The sequence below is a fragment of the Heterocephalus glaber genome, unplaced genomic scaffold (genome assembly GCF_053883595.1).
Source record: "Heterocephalus glaber isolate CG9 unplaced genomic scaffold, H.glaber_assembly_v1.0 deba00000818, whole genome shotgun sequence".
In the NCBI taxonomy this organism is placed as follows: domain Eukaryota; kingdom Metazoa; phylum Chordata; class Mammalia; order Rodentia; family Bathyergidae; genus Heterocephalus; species Heterocephalus glaber.
The window spans coordinates 13,119,910-13,139,578 of record NW_028258164.1 but is presented as its reverse complement, the minus strand read 5'-3'; the positions used below and the strand labels follow the sequence as shown (position 1 = coordinate 13,139,578).

General features: G+C 43.9%; 1 protein-coding gene across 3 annotated transcripts in view; it reads right to left on the bottom strand.

The window, feature by feature from the left end:
* Positions 1 to 124: 124 nt before the first annotated feature.
* Positions 125 to 19,669, bottom strand: part of Znf398 (zinc finger protein 398) — a 42,389-nt gene continuing 22,844 nt past the window's right edge. For all 3 annotated transcript variants that reach the window (XM_004860460.3, XM_087207652.1, XM_087207651.1), the window contains 2 exons: positions 11,968 to 12,081; positions 125 to 10,488 (listed from right to left, as the gene is read on the bottom strand). In XM_004860460.3, the coding sequence (XP_004860517.1) occupies positions 9,332 to 10,488; positions 11,968 to 12,081 (1,271 nt within the window). In that variant the 3' untranslated portion in view covers positions 125 to 9,331. The remainder of the gene's footprint in view (positions 10,489 to 11,967; positions 12,082 to 19,669) is intronic.

Sequence of the window (19,669 nt, the reverse complement as noted above, 5' to 3'; positions counted from 1 at the left end):
GTAGTCCTTGTGTAGTTAAGGACAGAAATCTTCAAAACTTATGAGCGAGTGGAGAGGCACACCCGCTGGTACCTGAGTTCCACTTCACTTGATAAAATAAAGAACATTACAGGCCCAGAGGAGGTGTGTGTCAGAACACTTTATTCAGGACAGTTATCAACTCAGTCTTCATTAGGCACACTTCCAGGGTACAGAGATCTGTATCTCCTGGACTTAGTATTGTTCTCAAGGAGTTTAGGGGCTTGTAAATGTTATGCACCCAGAAGCCGGTGATGTCCTTCTGTTTCCTGGCCACAACCTGTCCCTCCCATTGTAAATATCATGTCCAGTGTTATTAGGGGAAACCAAGCAAGTCCTGTCTGAAAGCTGGAGGCCGACTCACTATTACCCACAAGCTGCATCTCACAACACACATTCTGCCCTGTAGAGCACCAGCCACCTTCTCTCTTCCCTGGAGATGGGAAATGGAATGGAGGACTAGGTTAATCCCGAGGGTGCAAGCTATCTTTTAGGGTAACCGTTTGGGTAAGACTGCTTCCCTCCCTAGCATTTAATGAGTTAATAATTGTGTCTTTTTTAATACAGCGAGACACTGCAGTGGTGCGTCCACTTTGGTTTTTTCTCTACACACCACCCACAGCTTTCACCCCAGAGTGGCCATGCAGAGCTAGAGGTCCAGCTCACTGTCATGTATGAACAGAGCTACTCAACTCACACTGAATTAAGCCACAGGCTCCACTGTACCAGCCTTATTTTGTCACCACCAAGCCCAGCACCAGGCCCATAAAAACCTGTAATGGATACAAGCAGGAAGGTAGTGAATGAGGTAAGGGCCGCTTCCAAGAAGAGAAACCAGAAGGACATGAGAGGCAGCTGTTGTAGTACTATAGGTCACGGTCCCTATGCCAGGCCATCCAATGACCCATGGCTGATGAAGCTGAGGCGGCTGAGGACGGAAGAGCTCCTATCCTGGGAGGTGTCCAGTCCTTGGTGCCCAGCAGTCCCTGCTTAACTCTGAGGTAGGGATTGAAGAGCAGAATGAGCAACCAGATGAAGTGGATAACAGACTTCAAGGACCAGGCTGGATGTAGTGGTGCACACCTATAATCCCAGCACTCGGGAGGGAGGCTGAGGCAGGAAGATTACTGAGCCAGCCTGGGCCACATAGTTCAAGGCCAACCTGAATTACATAGCAAGACCTTGTCTCAAAAACAAAAAAAGATGTTAAGGACCATGGTTACATTTCTCATAAGGGAAGGCGCCTGTCCTGTCCCCCTCATCTGTCAGGTAGACAATGATGGCCTCTCTCTCCTCTGCGCATCTAGGAATTCAACAGCTGCTGCACTGGGTGAGGTGTTTGAAGAGACAGATGCTCAACTGAAAGGTTCAGAAGCCAAAAGAGAAGAGATTCCCAACATCCAAATATCTATTTGTCTACCATGTCCTAAACATTTCTGGTCCTCTGTGTCCTACAAGCTTTACTTGAGGAAGAAAACTTCCAGACTCACTCTTAGCTGAGTGGACAAGCAGATTTGAGCTTCCATCTTGGCCTTGCCCCGCCATGGTATTGCTAATTTAAGAAGTTGGCTAAGGACACCCAAGGCCACCAATGGCTAGGAAAACAAGAGCAGCCTCACATTCTCAGGATTTCCTGCCTGCAGGCTCCTTGGTTACAGCTTCCTGCTGTGACACAGTTGTGCCAGCCTCCATGGGAGGGCAGCTCCCTAGGCTGTGATGTCACGACACCCTGAGTGTGACTAAAGGCAGAGGCAGGGCTTTCTAGAGAAAAGTAGAATGCTGGGAATAAGGTGATAAAACTCCAAGATCGACAAGTGTGGAGGCCCACACCTGTAATCCCACCACTCTGGAGGCTGAGGCAGGAGGTTCACCTTGACTTGCAAGCCAGTTTGAGCTACATAAGTTCAAGAGCATCCTGGACTACATAGTGAGACCCTGTCTCAAAGCACCTCCCTCCAAAAATCAACTCCAAGATAAATTAGAAGGGGCAGAAAGTGTTAATGTACGGTCAGAGTCAAATATTATGTGTAAACCTCATAAAAGTTTTAAGACTCTTGTTATGAATTTTCAACATTCCTGCCTTTGGTAGACCTACCTTTTGCCAGCATTTTAATTCAAACTTAAATACTCAATGTGTGTGTGTGTGTGTGTGTGTGTGTGTGTGTGTGTGTGTGTGTGTGTGTGTGTCCTGAAAAATCTTTGCTTTAAACCCATACAAAGTTTGAGGAAAATACCTTTTCCCTCTTATGTTTATTCTCAGCCTGGTTCAGTTAGGCATTTCACCTTTTTCTTCACAAGTTTTCTGGGTGTTTTGTTTTGTTTTGTTTTTTGAGACAAGGTCTCACTGTGTAGTCCAGGCTGGCCTCAAACCCAAAGCCATCCTCCTGCCAGCCTCCCAAGTGCTGGGATCACAGGCATAAGCCACCACCCCCGGCTTCTTCAAAGTTTTAACACTGTGGATGAGTTCAGTTCATTGGCTTCTCTTCAGTTCTTACTCTGTGGTACCTTTCCTCAGTCTTAGTAAATAGGGAAGTGCTCCGTTACTCAGCACTTCTAATCAACAAACACCCAGGGCTCAGATACTCTCATGCAGAAGATGTGCATGCTGGAAGTGCAGCATGTTCTTTGAATCTTTTGTTGTTGTTGTTGTTGTTTTCTTTGGTACTGGGGACCAAAAAAACCTCAGGACCTTGTGCTTTTGAGGCAGGTGCAGTGCCACTGAGCTAAATCCCTGGCCCTCTTTGAATCTTTTCAGTGTGCAACCATTCAACTTTCAGTGGAATTGGTTATTAAAATGGCCAAAATTCATTCAAAATAAAGTCTTGTGCTCATGCCAAAACATATTGAGCCCTACCTCCAGAATCAAATTATGGCTTCCCACTGTGGGCTCAAAGACCCTTGCTTGACCCCCAATCTATAACTCCCTGCCCCAGTAAAGCTGAATAACTGGCCATCCCCAACCTAGTAACTCACTTTCTCCTTTCATTACCCACTGAATCTCTCTCAGCACATCAGAATCACTGGGACAAGGGTGGAAGAGCAAACATCTGGGTTTCAGCACACAGCAAGGAAACCATGGCAAGTTGGGCCCTGGCACAGGCATGTTCTAAGTGCCCAGGTTATTCTTATATTCAGCCAAGAAAAAACTCGCCAACACTCTTCTACTTATCTTGTCTCAGCCCCATAGGATCATCTGGGAAAATAATAAACATGACCAGGTTAATTATTCTAGTTCATTGTTTTTATCCTGCTGTTTACTCATTGAACTTGGCTAGTAGATATTGTCTTTCTTACACAATTTTTAAAAATTATAAACTCAAGGGGCCGGGGATGTAGCTCAGTGGTACTGTGCCTGCCTGGCAAGTACAAGGTCCTGAGTTTGATCCCTGATAACAAAAAAATAAAATAAAAATTATAAACTCAAGGCCAAGAACTAATGTTCATAGATTCTCATTCATCTCTGATTTTCAATTCTGCATGTTTAACCCAGTATCTCTAGGAATGTGCCTGTTGCCTTCTTCATCTATTATGGCTATCTCACAAAAGCTGCTGGTGGAAGTTACCACATCACATAGGGCAATCTGATATTTCCTGCATTAAACTTTTTCATCTCTGTTTATGGTCCTTCTTCCGCTACTCTCCAAATTGCAATCTCTGGCCAACTTTCTCCCAGCACAGGCAAGCAAATGGAAATGAAATGACTACTGCCTCATCTTGAATGAAGAGAAACATCATTATTCAGGGAATTGCTGAACTAGTCAACAAGTAATTCTCCTACACCTACTGGAGCAACACTTTCTTCTTAATCCTGCAACATATGCAGATGTTTCAATGAATTTGTTAATCCTCATTTATCCTCACACTTTTGTAAACTGGTATTGAGGAAAGTGAAAGTAAACTCAGGCCTCCTAACTTCCTTTCCAGGATATTTTTCATTACAACAATCTTCACGTTTACAAAAGCATTAAAAATGCTTTAGCTAGGGCCAGGGATTTAGCTCAGTGGCACCATGCCTGCCTTACAAGCACAAGGACCCGAGTTCGATCCCCGGTACCAAAAAAAAAAGTGCTTTAGCTGTGCTTCAAGATTTTAGGATAAATACGAGCTTTGCTAATAAGCAAACAAAAGGTCACAGAGCTCAGTGAGGTTTTATCAGACATTTTATCTGAAACATAACCTGGCTATCTTGGTGAGCTATGTGGCGCATTGCTTTTGAGACTACTCTGACTGGTCTGTATTGTTCTGCCTTTCTTGATGGGTGTTTGGTTTTAGGGGTGAAACTTTCTTTGGAGGGGAGGCAATTTAATTGACCAAGTTGACCAAGTGATTCTCTGTGTGACTCTGGCCAGTTACTCAAAAAAAAACTGCGACAGGGCCAGAAAGGGATACACACCCTCCCTTGACAACTGGTAACTCATGACGCCTTCTGCAATATACATAAACAGCACCTCCCAGGTGCTTCATGCCAGGACCAGTATGCTCTGGCCTGTCATGGTGCTTATAAAGCATAAGTCTTTGGAGGAAGCCCAAGAGGTTAAAAGGATTCTCTCTATCCAGCTAGTTCTAGAAACGCCATTCAGTGTCACTGCCCTTCCCAAGTGAACCTACTGTTCAGAGATCCTGGTGCAGGGACACAGGACATCGCTATTAACCCCAGTTAACTGAACCAGAACAAGTACATCAGCAACCCCAAGGGTTGACTGGAAACTTCTGGGACCTCATACAGAAAAAGGAGCTGGGCCAGATTTGCCACTCTGAACTGAGGAAAAGAAAAAACAGTGTCACATGAAATTTAGGGGATGGGCCAGGGATTTAGCTCAGCGGCACCGTGCCTGGCTCGCAAGCACAAAGCCCTGAGTTCAATCCCCAGTACCAAAAAAACAAAAAAACTTAGGGGAGCTGAGAGGTACAAAAAAACAGAGAAACGAACAAGCTAAACAGAAGTAGAGGAAGATGGTGAGCAAAAGGCGGAGACATGGACCAATGATCTCTGCAGAGGAGCCTTGGTTCTCACCACCTCCAGTTCAGCCCGGCTTTTTGACCTCTTCAGGGTGGTCTTGTAAAGATCTTTCTTTTGCATCATGGGTTCCATCCTAAACAATTTACCTGTTTTCTTTTAGGCCTGAATACCTCTAAGATATAGGTATTATTATCTTTATTTTACAGATAAGGAAACTAAGGCTCAAAATGATTAAATAATAGATCAGTATATCAGTCACATGACTCCAGGCCTTGAATCTAGCCCCGCCCTGAGTCCTCTCTCAGCTATTCACTCTGTGCTAACACCATGATGAGTCCTGTTGAGGCACAGCACTCTCCCTGCCACACCCCATCCCCACACTAATCTGATCTTCTTTCATCTTCTGCTTGTGGAATCCTGAAACTCACAAAAACACTCACCTCTGTGTGTGTGCACTCTGTGGGAAGTGACTCCTTTGCTACAGCTAAAGAACCAGAGGGCACTGACCAGGGTCCCAAGTATCCAGCTCACATACACAGAAAGAAAAACCTATCTATGACATCAGAGGTCTTTGTCTCCTTGCTTTTACTCCTTGCTACTGAGCAGCCCTTGGGAAGCAGCTGAGGCCTATTGCTGTCTATGAAGCTATGAAGGGGTATATAGGGGGAAAGGGTATCTGTGAAGAAATTTGGGATTTCCTATTCCACTTGGAATAAATATAGGCCCTTAAAAAAAACTTATCAATGAGGTTTCTGCAGACTGAAACAGTAACCATCTGGAAGCTTATTAAGCCTCCGTGTCTGGGTAAGATAGGCATGGATACTTATCTCTTAAGAGAAGCCAGGAACTTTGGACTTTATTATTAATAATAAGGGATTTTATATAGGGTACAGCTCTAGCTAGAGCCCAGATAAGATGTTTGCAGTAGTAAATGTCCAGCAGAAAAGGATCAGTCTTTTTTCACTTTTTAGGTCATCAACCAACTTCCATTTATTTTCATATCTGTGGCTGAACCAGAGACTCATCCGATGGTGACAACGAATATGCTAGCAAAGATGAGAGTCTGGTAAGTCAACCCCCAGCACCCCAGTGGGAAGGAGGAGGAAGAGCACACTGTGGAGTTTTCTCTTCCCTGTTGTGTCTCTCCAACAACTGCACCTCAGGAGCCTCCTCCACCACAGGGTTAGATGCATAGTTTCTCTTAGGTTGCTTGCTGGACCAAGTTTCTCCTTCACACACTAAAAGCTTTCTGTTGGCCTTTACCTTAGCCGTTCACCAATCCACTTTCAAATCTTTAACAAATAGATTCTTTAGAGATGGCCTAGAGTTCTACCTGGTAGGGGCTTGATGGAGGGAAAGGAGAATGTAACCTAAACTCTGAACTCCCTCCCTGCTTTGTCCTAGGGCCAAGAATTAGGATCCCACATTCCTGTCATCCTTCTGGGATGGCCCTGCACATTCCCCTTCACTCAGCTTTATGGCTCTTGCTGCATTGGTATTTGACCTGTGTCCACTTTCTGCTAAAGTTTGGGTCTCTGCTGGCTACAGTTCCTTGCAGAATGGGTGTGGATCTAACTGGAGCATTTTAATGCATAGGACTCTTTATATTAAGTTGTGCAACCTCAGTGAATCTTTCAGGTTAAAGTGAATCTTTTTTTTTTGTACTGGGGATCGAACTCAGGATCTTGCGCTTGCGAGGCAGGCATTCGCACCACTGAGCTAAATCCCTGGCTCGAAAGTGAATCTTCACTATAACCTAGTTCCAGGCCAGGTATTTAGCTCAGTGGCACCGCGCCTGCCTCACAAGTGCAAGGTCCTGAGTTCAATCCCTGGTACAAAAAAATATAGATAGATAGATAGATAGATAGATAGATAGATAGATAGATAGATATATCTCCATTCTAGTCCCACATCACACCTCATGTAGGGATCCCTTCTCCAGCAGACCCTGGAAGATGCTTGAATCCATTCAGAAAGGAAGGCTCACCACCTAAAAGAAGTGCTCCAACTCTTTTCCCTTTTCTTTGTGGGAAGCAAGGTATGTACCAGAGCTGAATAACACTCAAGCTCCTAGTAGGTCACCAACAAAGCCAGAACCCTGGTTTGGGGATTCTCAGAACTCCCAAATTTTCCCAGAATGAGGGGCCAGATTCTGGCTAGAAAACTCATCTCAATACACTAGGGTTCTGCCCACCGCCTGGCTCGTTCTAGCCTCCTGGGCTTTTTTATGAGCTACAAACTGAAGGTTATGAGAGCAGGCCAGGCCTCATGCACATTCTTCATGTCTCCTGTTGGTCTCTGGTTTTGTGAGTGTCAGAAAACAGTGTTTTAGAAATGTAACTGTCCTCAAGGGCAGCAGGTTCAGACAGAGCCTTCCCAGGATCCCAGGAGCACAGCCAGCTGGGCCAACAGCCTTTCCTGGCACAGTCACGCCTAAGGAGATAGAGGGAAGGTTGGGGTCTGTGATAAGGAGAACACGGGTCCTTCCCTATCACTTATTGAGAGCAAACTGTTGAACTATTCCTAGACCCTGTTCTAACTTTGTAGATTTAGGGAAAATTAGAGGGTATGAGAAGAAACAACTTTTTTGCCCAAGATGTAGGACTCCTGCATCCTCTGTCATCTACTCAGGCACAAAGCAAGAGCAAAACAACAAATTAAACTGGTTTTAGTCAAGTTTCTGCAAGAACTCCTCTGCTTTGAGTATGCTGTCTTATTTGGCTTCACTTGGACAGAAGCCAAAGGCAAAGACAGGATTTTGGCAGGAAAAGGAATGTATCACAAGATTTTTTTTTTTTTTTTTTTTTTTTTTTGGTACTGGGGATCGAACTCAGGACCTTGCACTTAGCAAGGCAGGTGCCGGAACCACTGAGCTAAATCCCCAGCCCCATAAGATTTTTTTTTTAATTTCTAGAGGTTCACTTCTACCAATCATGCAGATGGGGGGGGTGTCTCCTTGTTTGTTTTTTGAGACAGTCTCTCTATGTAGTTCAGACTGGCCTTAAACTCATAGCAGTCCTCCTGCCTCAGCCTCCCTAGTGCTTGGATTTCAGGTACGCACCACCAGGTTCAGCTCACCATCTCATTTTTCAGATGAAAATTTGAGCACTGTAAAGGGAAGGGGACTTGTATCAGGCTGTAAAGATTCTTAGAAGTAGAACCAGACTCAGATGCTCCCAGGGACTGAGCGACTCCAAGAAAAGAACACATGGTAGGCATAGTACTGAAAAGCACAATAGGCAGGACAGGCCATTTTTGTCTACACGTGGGGCTTAGCTCTCGGGGATCTAGGAGGTACCAATGTGGCAAGGCCAGCTGTGGGGAACAGGCATTCTCTTGGATGGCTTGAGAATGCTACACCCCTACAGCTCTGCTGAGGAAACTCGAGCCCAGGGGCACTTCCTGAAATTCCTCTGTGCTTGTGGAAAGCACTGTGATCTCTGTTGCTGGTGTCAAGAAAATCAGACATTGGGAATGGAGAATTCAGCTTACTGGCCTGGAAATAGTAAGGGCTCCATAAAAAAGAGTCAGGCACAGATTTCAGGCTGCTCTGTCACGTTACATGAGCAATTTCTCTGGGATCTCTATAGCTTTCAAGCTGGCTGAGAATTCTGCTCCCAGTTTTCCTAACCAGAACCTTTACAAAGATTTCTCAGTAAACGCCATAAAAGAGCCTGAATGCTCAAATCAAACCAGTAAAAGTAAAGAACTGTCCTCTTAAATAAGCTATTAAAGTCATATTTTTTTGTTCACCCAATATTAAACAAAATGTATGAGAAGACAATCTAGGAGCGCCAGGAAGGCAGTCTTGAGTCCTTATGTTTCAGGGACAGACAGGCAGCAACACAGGGGTGTGGACAGAGCTTTTCCTGGAGGCAGCAAGGTAAGCAGTGGCTAAATCGAATTTTTCTGACAACCATCTCACCTTTCAAGAAACCAATGAAAGGCCTTCCACATTCACCTGCCTCAGGGTGGGCTTCAAGTTTCAAGGCTCTTCCCATGAACCTGTCTCTACCTAGAGACAAAAATCTACCTCACTGCAGCCCTGTGCCAACACAGCCAGAGGGCAAATCTGGCTTCCCACCCTCCCTGCAACAGTCCCCTAACTTCTGCTTTTGTAGTATCTTTGGAAAGACAGGATGCTGGGCTCCTTTCCCGGTTTTTCTGGATTTCAAGACATGGTATTGTTGCACGGCTGTTAAATTCTGAAACACAGTAGTTGCATGTAGAGGACCTCGAATTCCTTGACGTGCCAGAGAATAATTACTGAAGGTGGAGGGGGCCCTGGCTTTCTCCTGGACTTTCTGCTTGCTGTGAGCCTGCTGTAGAGGGCAGGCGAACACGAGGCCGCAGCTACAGCATCCCTCCTCCAGTCCCATCCCCATACCACTGACTGGTCTCTAGGGCTTCAGCACTGACGCCAAGGCCAGAGGTTTCAAGGACGGGAAGCGGTGGCCCAGGCGGCTCTGGCGGTGGGGCGGAGGGATCGCTGTCTCCTGCGCAGCCCCCACTGTGGCCCGAGCGCAGGTGGTCCTTGAGCGTCTGTTTGTACCGGAAGCTGCGCCCACAGAGCGCACAGGGGTAGGGTCGCTCTCCTGTGTGGATGCGCTGGTGCTTCATGAGGTGGTGCTTTCGGAAGAAGCTCTTGCCGCAGTGCACGCACGGGAAGGGCCGCTCACCGGTGTGTAGCCGCCGGTGGTTGAGCAGGTGCTCCTTGCGCATGAAGCTCTTGCTGCAGTCAGTGCACGGGTATGGGCGCTCGCCCGTGTGGATCATCTGGTGGCGGATGAGAGCCGAGTGGCCGTTGAAGTCGATGCCACACTGTGGACAGGAGAAGGGGCGCTCCTGCGCATGGCCCCGCTGGTGCAGCAGCAGGCTGAGCTTCAGGCTGAAGCTGCGGCCGCACTGCGAGCAGCGGAAGGGCCGCTCGCTGGTGTGTGCGCGCCGGTGACTGCTGAGCCGTGACTGGTCTGCAAAGCGCTTGGGGCAGTCGGGGCAGGGGAAAGGGCGCTCAGCACTGTTGTGGACACGCAGGTGGTAGGTGAGTCTCGAGGGGTGTGTGAAGGTCCGGGAACAGTGTGGACAGGTGGGGGGCATCTCACCAGCGTGGTCCTGGGAGGTGCTGCCCAGGTCAGGCTGCACGGGAAAGTGCTTGGGGCACTGGGCACAGGGCCCAGGGTGCTCGGAGGCGTGGCCACACTGGTGAGTCAACAGCATGTCCTGGCTGAGACTCTTGCCACAGTGGTGGCAGGAGAACATCTGCTCCCCAACAGTAGGCGGGAGTGGGTAGCTTCCCAACTGAGTGAATGTCACTTGTCCCTCCGAAGCCTCAGGCAGGTCGGTGGCTGCACATCCAAAAGATGTCATGGGTGCAGACTGCTGGCTTTTGAAAGCCACGTCTGAGAAAGCGTCCTTTGCGGCTGCTGCTGGGGCGGCAGAGAAGGCTCCTGGAACCTGGGGACACAAGGTGGCTGGAACAAGGCCTTCGGCTTTGATGACGAGCTCCTCCTCTGAAAGAAAGCACTCAGTTACCTCTCTGCATCCTGCCCAGCACTGACAGATTATCCCTATTCCTGACTGCTCAGACAAGGGACTCCCTGTAACCCGGACACTAATCAAGAAATGTGTACTCCCTGCAGCAAATCACTGGGGAGTTTAAGCTTGTGCCTCTTTGATGCTGCTCCCTGTTTGGGAAAGAAAAGCCTTGGCATTGGGCTACCCTGCTTTGCTTTCATTGTGCTTTACCCCTGCTTTTTCTCTGTCACTTATTGTGATAAAGCCAAAGTCACCTACTGACTCCTGTTTCCCTCTGTCCTACTGGATAGATTCTTCAGTATGACCAACTGTCTCTTTACTTTTCCTGAAGACAAAGCACACATTTCTACTTTTACATCTTTGCTCATTCTATTTTTGGGTTTTTTTCCTCTAGTACTGGGGATTAAATCCAGAGCCTTTGCACTGACCTACATCCTTGGCCTTTTGTATTTTTTGAGATGGGATCTTGCTAACTGGCCCAGGCTAGCCTCAAACTTGCAATCTTCCTGTCACAGGCTTCCTGAGTGCTGGGATTACATGGCCAGCTGGGTTCTCTCTTCTGTAGAATGCATCTTCTCTTTCCCTGTCTTCACATCTTTCTTCCTCCTCTGAAAACCTAAGCTAGAAGGGACACATTTCTTTGCTTCTTGCTTATTTTATTTATACATCCACCCTACGCATCCTCAGCTCATCACAGTGGGCATGCCTAGCACTGCTGTGTGTCCCCAGGGGAAGCTTCTGGAAGGGCAGAAACTGTTTTAGCTTTCATTTGTACTTCCCAAAGTATAAAGGAAAACAGAGCACAGAAGGTATTAAAAACAGATTGTATTAAGTTGTATGAACAGTTGGGCCCCTTATGACCTTGAGATTTTTTTTTTATTCAAGTGGCAAAATGCAGATGGTGCTAAATATCTTACAAGGAAACTACTTCTGTTTCTTCCCCCCTCATCATTTGTCCCTTAACTGAAGGCTCTTAACATCCTCAATTGTGCCTCTCCAGCGACATTTTATCTGCACTGGCATCTCCCCAGCCCACTCCCCATTTCTGGTCTATCTTTTCTAAGTGATCTGCAGATGTTCTTCTGTCTTTCTTCAGCCTCGTACTTTTGGTCTATCTATCAGCACTTAGTTTTCCTCCCCTAACAATTTGAATTTGCTTGTTTTTGTTGATGTTGTGCTGGGGATTGAACCAGGGCCCTTATGCAAGCTAAGTACATGTTACCACTGAGCTATGACCCCAGCCCCAACTACTGTATTTTAATCTGTCTTTGCATTTAAGAGTGTGTTTTCTCACTTGTAATTTATCTTAGAGGCCTCATAGTTTCATTGCTAAATTAGGTGACCATGCCTCTTTCCCCCACCCCTTCCTCGCCTCCAGACCCTGTGCCAGGTGCCTGAGTCCCTCCTGGTGTGGGCTGGGTCTGGGCAGAGCAGCTCTTCAGGCTGTCACTCACCAGGATAGGTGCCTTTGTACACCTCACTCTCCTTAGCCTCCTGGGGTGGCCCAACCTGAGGCTCCTCCTCCTGCTTGATCCAAGACAGAATATCTGATGTTGAAAGTCCAGGTTCTGTTTGTGGGGGATAAAGAAAATGGCCTTCAGGGATCTGAATGAGAAGGTAAAAATTATTTCTAACTAATCCTACCTTGAGTCTCATTTTTAGTCAGCTCATTTAAAAACAAATCGCAATTTTTATTTTGGAGATGACACCTTGAAATAACCTAGAATCAATAGTAATTTTCATTTTGGTAGTTTTTTATGTTTGTTTTGTGGTACTAGGGACTGTTCAGTACTAGGTACTAAGGCCTTCACACTGAGCAACATCCCCAGCCTTTTTTATTTTAAGACACATTCTCATTTCTTTGCTAAGTTGCCCAGGCAGAATGTGTGATCCTTCTACCTCAGCCCCCCAGAGTCCTAGGATCACAGGTATGCGTCACCATGACGAGCTGGTACCACTCTTATAGTAACAATATTTTTACTTTTTTCTCTCCTTTATGAAATAATGGAGCAAGCATTATTTTTTCCCTTTAAGTGGAGAGCCCAAAAAAGGTTAAATAAATCTCCAATTGGGGCCAGGGATTTAGCTCAGTGGATCTGCCACCTGCCTTCTAAAGCACAAGGTCCCAAGTTCGATCCCCAGTACCAAAAAAAAAAAAAGATATATATATATAAATAATATATATATATATGCAATAAATCTCCAATAAGGAAGTATTTACAGTGAAATATCATAGTATCAAACATTTGCTTCAAAATACATCAGAAAAAAACAAAGAAACAAGACTAACTAAAAGAGGTTTTGGTTTTTAAAATGTTCAGTAAAAGACAAGTACATTCTGAGAAGTACAGAGTTAGGTCAGTTTAAACACAGCACACTTTGGATTCCCAATTCTGGGCTCTTTCCCAGAGATCATATTACCTTTGCTTATTAAATGATATGGGTCATTGTTTCCCGAACTCTGGATGGAGTGAAAATAGCATCTGCAAGTTCTTCAGGGCTTGGGATTATTTGTGAAAGAAGAAAGCACCAGCTTTGAATGCTTTCCACGCACACACGCTCGCCTCATGTGCTTGCTCTTCTAGTCTAGACCTAGACAACCTTCTGTGGCCTCTGCAGACAAGCTGGCAAGGTCCTGACGGTAAATTCAAGCTCTTCAAAGTTATTTCTCAAAAAAGCCTTGCAGGCAGGTTATGGGTTTTTTCGCAGCATATGAACAGAACTTCCTGCTCTGCTCCATGCTTCTTAAATCAGCTAGAAGTGCTGGAGTCTAAGAGCATGGCCAGAGCAGAGGAAGAGGCTGGATAAGACTAGGGCCCAAGATTGCCTGTTACGTGGAATGGGGAAAGTCCAGGCTTTGTCTCCAGACAGCAGACAGCCTTTCCTATTGCTACCGTGAGCTGCACACAAGCTCAAGTGTCCTACACACAGCCCAGCCTTACCTTTGTTTACACACACACACAGAAAAAGGGGAGGGGCTATGGGCTATGCAGAAGAGCTCCTGACAACCAAAGGATAAAATTCCATTTATCAGAAACCTGATTATCGTACATGCTTAACTGCTTTTCTTTTTTATTTTTTGGTACCAGGCATCAAACTCAGAACCTTGTGCTTGCGAGGCAGGCGCCAGAACCACTGAGCTAAATCCCCGGCCATTAACTGTTTTTCTTTCACAGTTTTCTGAACAATGAGTTAGTGCTTTAGAAACCTTCAGATGTGATTCCAGGGCCCAGGATTTAGCTCAGTGGTTCTGGTGCCTGCCTTGCAAGTGCAAGGTCCAGAGTTTGATCCCCGATACCACCACCCCCCCACCACCAAATGTGATTCCAGTGTTTCTGCTTTTTCACTGTAACTGCAAATTCACAGAATGGAATCTATATGATTAGCTTCTATCCATTGAGTCACTGCTCTCTTTAAGGTGCCGCTATCCCTTCTTTGGCCTGCAGGTAGCTCTCTGTGCTGCTCACACAGCCCCATAGGCCCCGCTTCCTTCATTTCTGGCAGGACAAACCACCCCAGGCTCATCGGTGCACTTCCTCTCCAAGCTCAGAAGTAGGGATCCCTCAGACAAGGGTTTAGCGATAAGGCTGCCACTGTCAATCAGTTCCCACTGCTTCTAGGCCCTGTCGGTGGATAAAGCTATGAGATACAGACTTCTCAGGAGAAGCAAATGTCATGAGTCCCTATTAATATTTGTTTCATATGTAAGATTACTGCATTTAAATTAAATCTTTTCATCTTAAACTAAGTATCTTTCTTAACCCTGAAAGTCTTAGTTTCTAATGACATTAACATAATCTTTGCTTAACCTGAATATATGTTTCAAGATAATACTAATAGTATTAACAAAAATATGAACTCAAAGTTTTCTATGATTGTTTTAGTCTTCAGGTCATGTCTCTCTAGGGACATACAATTAAAATACTGTGTTTTAAAATAATTTGAAATAAATCTGTATATAAGTTTAGTTATTCTATTTTATTTTTTTAATAGTAAAGCATTTATTGGTACATTCTAGGCATACATAATAACATTCATCATAGGAAATCTGCACCTGTACATAATACATCTGCCTCTTTTTTCCCCTTCCCCCCCGAAAGCCCCCTTGCCTCCACATGTACAAAAGCTTTGTTTCCATTTTTCCTTCTATTTTTTTTTACATTTAGTTATTTTAGTATGTTTGATTTTTAAATTTTTGTTAATTATATAAAATATTTACAGGTTTCTAATATAAAAACTAAAATAAGGTATATTCAGAAATGTCTTGCTCCCATCTCTACTTCCTTTCTTCCCATATAGAGGTAGCCATTCTGGTTGGTTTTTCTTTTAATCTTCCATTGTTTCTTTGTGAACACATAAACAAATATGTACAGAGTCATACTTTCCTTAACATAATACACCATACTACATAAACAATTCTATACTTTGATTCTTTTTCTTTTGGTTGGGGACTGAACTTGGGACCTTGCTATACTTTGATTCTTAACATTTTATTCTGGAGATCTCTCCATAGCAGTTCATAGAGACCTTTCTGGTCCCTTTTGCAGGTGTAGTACATAGCTGCACCATTGTTTATTCAAAAGTCTCTGACTGATGGACACTTGGATTCTTTCTAGTCTTTAGTTACAATATAGTTAGCAGCCAACCATAAAAATTATGATGAGCTAAACAAGCCATTGCTCTAGAAATATAAGCAGCTGTTGTTACTAGAGTGCACTGGCTAAATATCAGTCCTGTATACTGAACTTGGGACACGTCAAAAAGCTAACCTTTCTTCTTCTCTTCCTCCTCCCTTCCTCCTCTCTCCTTGCCTCCTTCATCTTTTTTAAAATTTTTGAATCAGAGTCTGTCTCTCAAAATCCTGGGCCAAACCCACTGAAGCACAAACCCACCGCAGCCACCCAAGCAGTTGGGAATACAAGTGTGTGCCACTATGCTCAGCTCCCTTCTTTGTGAGTGGTGAAGTCAAAAGTCAGACAGTTCTGGTGGTCATTTAATAGATCAACAGAACCAAGGATTTATTTTATTAAAGTGCTATCATAGAATGTGTAGAATTGGCTGGTGTCTGTCACAAGCTGGCACGATGGTATGACTGGGTGTGGAATGTGAGCATCCCAGAGAAAGGAAATAGGGAAGAGGAGGCCTGGCCACCAGATGACCAGCAGGGCCTGGTGCAGACAACTTCTGGTGACCACACCTGCTGCCAGGTCATCACAGTGGCACCGCACATTATTCTTCACAGGCTGATGTGTGTACTTATAGCAGCACAAAATGAAAGTAAAATCATTGGATCGTGCAAGCAGCAGGCTTTGGAGAAAGCCAGAAAAACTGCATACTGATCAGGTAAGAGGAACTGAGTCAGTGCTAAGGTTTTGTGTTTGACAGTGGTTAAAAGTAGAAAGACTAATCACAACAAAATATAAACTTTTATGTCTATATTGGTTGAATGTTATTTTAAGTCTGAATCTAATTAAATTAATCTGATTTTGTGCATTTTAATCTGATACGGATCATGCTTTCTGAAAAGGGGCCAGAAACTCGAGTTTCTGGGATTTACGCAAAGGGCTTTTAAACTAAATTGAGGCACAGTATGTTGAGATCTGGCTTCTTAAGAAGATACTAAAAATATTTGAGATGTGAAACTACCATTGTTAAAAATACAGACACTTTTTCTTTTAAAAAAAAACCTTTATAAAACAGGTGTGGGACTGTAACAGCCAAATGTGTTATTTTGTAGTAAGTTAAAACCTGTAAGTTTCATGATCCCTGTTCACAAATAGGTTAAACTAGAATTAGCATAAATTAGGATACACACTAATCATTTATTTTCTTTAGGAAAAGATGGCCTTGCTGAACTAAAGTGACCAGAGATAAACATGGGCCAATAGCAATGAACGTGAGGCAGCACTGGTCAAAGACATCTCCAGGACTTCAAGCTTTAGAAGTAAGTTTATTCTCCTTCCAGGTTATTCTAGAATCTTGGCTTGAGTCCATGCCTTCTGAAGTGGAAGAGCTAGATAATGGACTTGCAGTAATTATTCCACTTGAACATCTGGGTAAATATTTTCTCCAAAAGTAAATTCTAGAAAATTGGGAGTTCAGTATTAAAACTGGCAGTAGCCAAATAAGGACCACATACATTCACCTGGACTGCAGTTTGACCCTAGCAATAGATTTAAAGAAGAATTTCAGAAACTCTCATGTTCGTATTTTTCTATATTCTCCAGTCACTTTTTTTTTCCAGTCACTTCTATTGGCCACTAACTATATGACATTTTTATTTAAAACACCAGGAATCAGTGAGTTTCTCCAAGAGGGGATTATTATTTCTCTCCCTTCATTGGGTTCTGATGATACTAATGGAGGTAAACTGTAAAATTAATTCCAGGGTATTTAGACATAAGGGGGGTGCTACATCATACCAGTACTATCCCCAAGTGTATGCTTTCATTTAATTAGTACACAGCAATTCTTGCTAAAGCTCAAAATAAACTAACACAATAATACATTATGGGCCTAATTTTATAACAAGGATAATAGCCGGGCAAGATGATGCATGCTTGTGATCCCAGAACTCAGGAGGCTGAGGCAGGAAAATTATCACACAAGGTCAGCCTGAACTACATGAGATCCTGTCTCAAAAACAAAAAAGAAGAAAGAAAGAAAAGAAAAATGGATAAAATCCAAATGCATTTTAGAAAATTAAGGTTTCTACAAGTATGTCAGTATTCTAACACAGATACATTAGTCTAACAACAAATTACAAGGTATATTAAAATTTCTTAAAACAAATATGACACTGTTAGAGAAGCTGCTTGCTCAAGAAGAAAAAGCAAACAAAATGTTATATTAGAATAAGATGAAGAGATTTAAACAGTTAAATAAATATCAAAAAGATATGTTTAAAATCCTATCACTCACATGGCCTAGAATGTTTCCTCCACCTACTATTTGTGCAGGACAGTCTTTTACATGTCTTAATGATCAACAGTGTTAAATACTATAGTCCTCTGCAAGGAACCAGGGCTACTCCTCTACTCTGTCAGAAGAAGGAAAACTCAAAACAGGCAAAATAGGCCTGAGAATGCCTACTCTAGAGGGTCTGTTGCAGGTTTGTCCTTGGCTGCAGACCCGTTCACTATATCAATGTAACATAGTCCCTAAACAATAAGAGTGGCTAACAGTGCCTCAACTATTTGCCAAACAGAGTGGTTTATGCAGACCACTGCTGGTCCTTTTGGGAGTCTGGAATCTGGATCTGTCCTAGGCAAAGGGTGCCTGTGTGACAGCCACCAACAAAAACCATGGACATTGGGTGTCCAATGAGCTGCTCTGGTAGACAGTGTTTTGTACATGTTGTCACAGGTCACTGCTGGAGACACAAGGTCCCCTGGGAGAGGACCCTGGGAAGCTTGTCTCTGATTTCCTCTACAGGGCTTTCCCCTTTGCTGATGTTGCTTTGTATCCCTTTGCGTTAATAAATGTTATCTCTAGGTCCAAGGAGACCATGCACTGAATCCTCTAAGCTTTTAAAAATGTTACATATTGATTGGCCCAAGTTATATGAATCCTATTCTCAAGTTTCAATAAATATCTAGGTTCATAATCATTGATGCAAGAATAAAACCAGAGTATTAAATCAATCAAACACATTATTTGTTCATTTCAGTATAAAATATATAGGTTGACTACCCAGAAATGAAGTTTAAAAACTAAAGTAAAAATAAATTCACTAGACTATAGCTAAATGAAACTTTGATACATCATTATAAAAGCAAATTATCTGTATCTTTTTTACCCATCCTCCAAAAATAAAATGATATTCAGGTATTTAATTATAACAGCTGAGGGAAATACCAATTAATAATGTAGACTGGGCCGGGGATTTAGCTCAGTGGTTCTGTTGCCGGCCTCGCAAGCACAAGGACCCAAGTTTGATCCCCGGTACCAAAAAAGAAACAAATATTGAACCCTAGGTTATATTATATTCATGTTGAACTATTTAGAAGAAAATGTACTGATGTCTCTACTAATTTTATAATACATCAGAAATAGGATAAATGTTCGGCATGGTAGTACATGGCTGTAATCCCAGCACTTGGGAGGCTGAGCCAGGAGGATCACTAGGAGTTCAAGGCCAACCTGGGCTACACAGTGAGACCCTGACTCAAAAAAGAAAGAAAAAAAAGAAAAGAGAAGAAAAGAGAAAGATAGATTAGCTGAGTATAGTGGTTGCTTCCCTATAAACCCAGCTACTTGGGAGGCTGAGCCAGGAGGAGGATCACAGGCTTGAGGTTTGGCTGGACAACTTAGTGAGATCCTGTCTCAAAATCAAAACAAAAAGGATTGGGAATGTGGCTCAGTGGTACAGTACTTGCCTAGAATGTGCAAGGCCCTGGGTTCAATCTCTAGCACTCTAAAAAAACAAAAAAAAAAAGGAAGGGAGGGAGGGAGGAAGGAAGAAAGGGAAGGAACAAGGGAGGTAGGTAGGTAAGTTGGTTGATAGACTGACTAATGGCTGGATGGGAAAAAGGGATGCAGAAATGACTACACATGTGATAAAGAAGTTGAAAAATGTTAGTGGTAGAATCTAGTGCTGAATAGCTACATGTTCACTGTAATTACTTCAACTTGTCTGACTGAAATTTGTGTAATAGAAAAATTAACAGTGTATGAGGCCATAATAGAAGCTGATCTAACAGTGAGGTCTAGGGAATACTTTCTGATAGTGATGTCTGAGTTTCTATCCAGCAAAAAGCATACGATAATTTTCTGATAGCAAGGTGAGATGTGAAAGAACACAGCTAGACTTTGGCTAGCAATCTTTCTGCAGTGCTCTGCAGACCTGGGCACATCCACATTTCCCAGGTTGCGGGGTTGGGGGGTTGCAGATCCAGGGCCACTGGCTAAGTGCACCCTAGAGCACCAGACAGATGTCTAGGACCTTCTGCCCTCCAGGAGGGCCAGGCATGCCTTCCCTCCAACCACTTCATTCCAGGTGGGCATGACTGCTTCCTGTCATGTAAGCACACACTTATTTTTCTAAACTGCTAGGTCTCAGTACTTTTATCAGGGAACATATTTAATAACCCTGGGATATGTAGTATTGATGGTTGAAGGCACAGGACAAGGTGATCTCCCCTTCTATTTAAATGT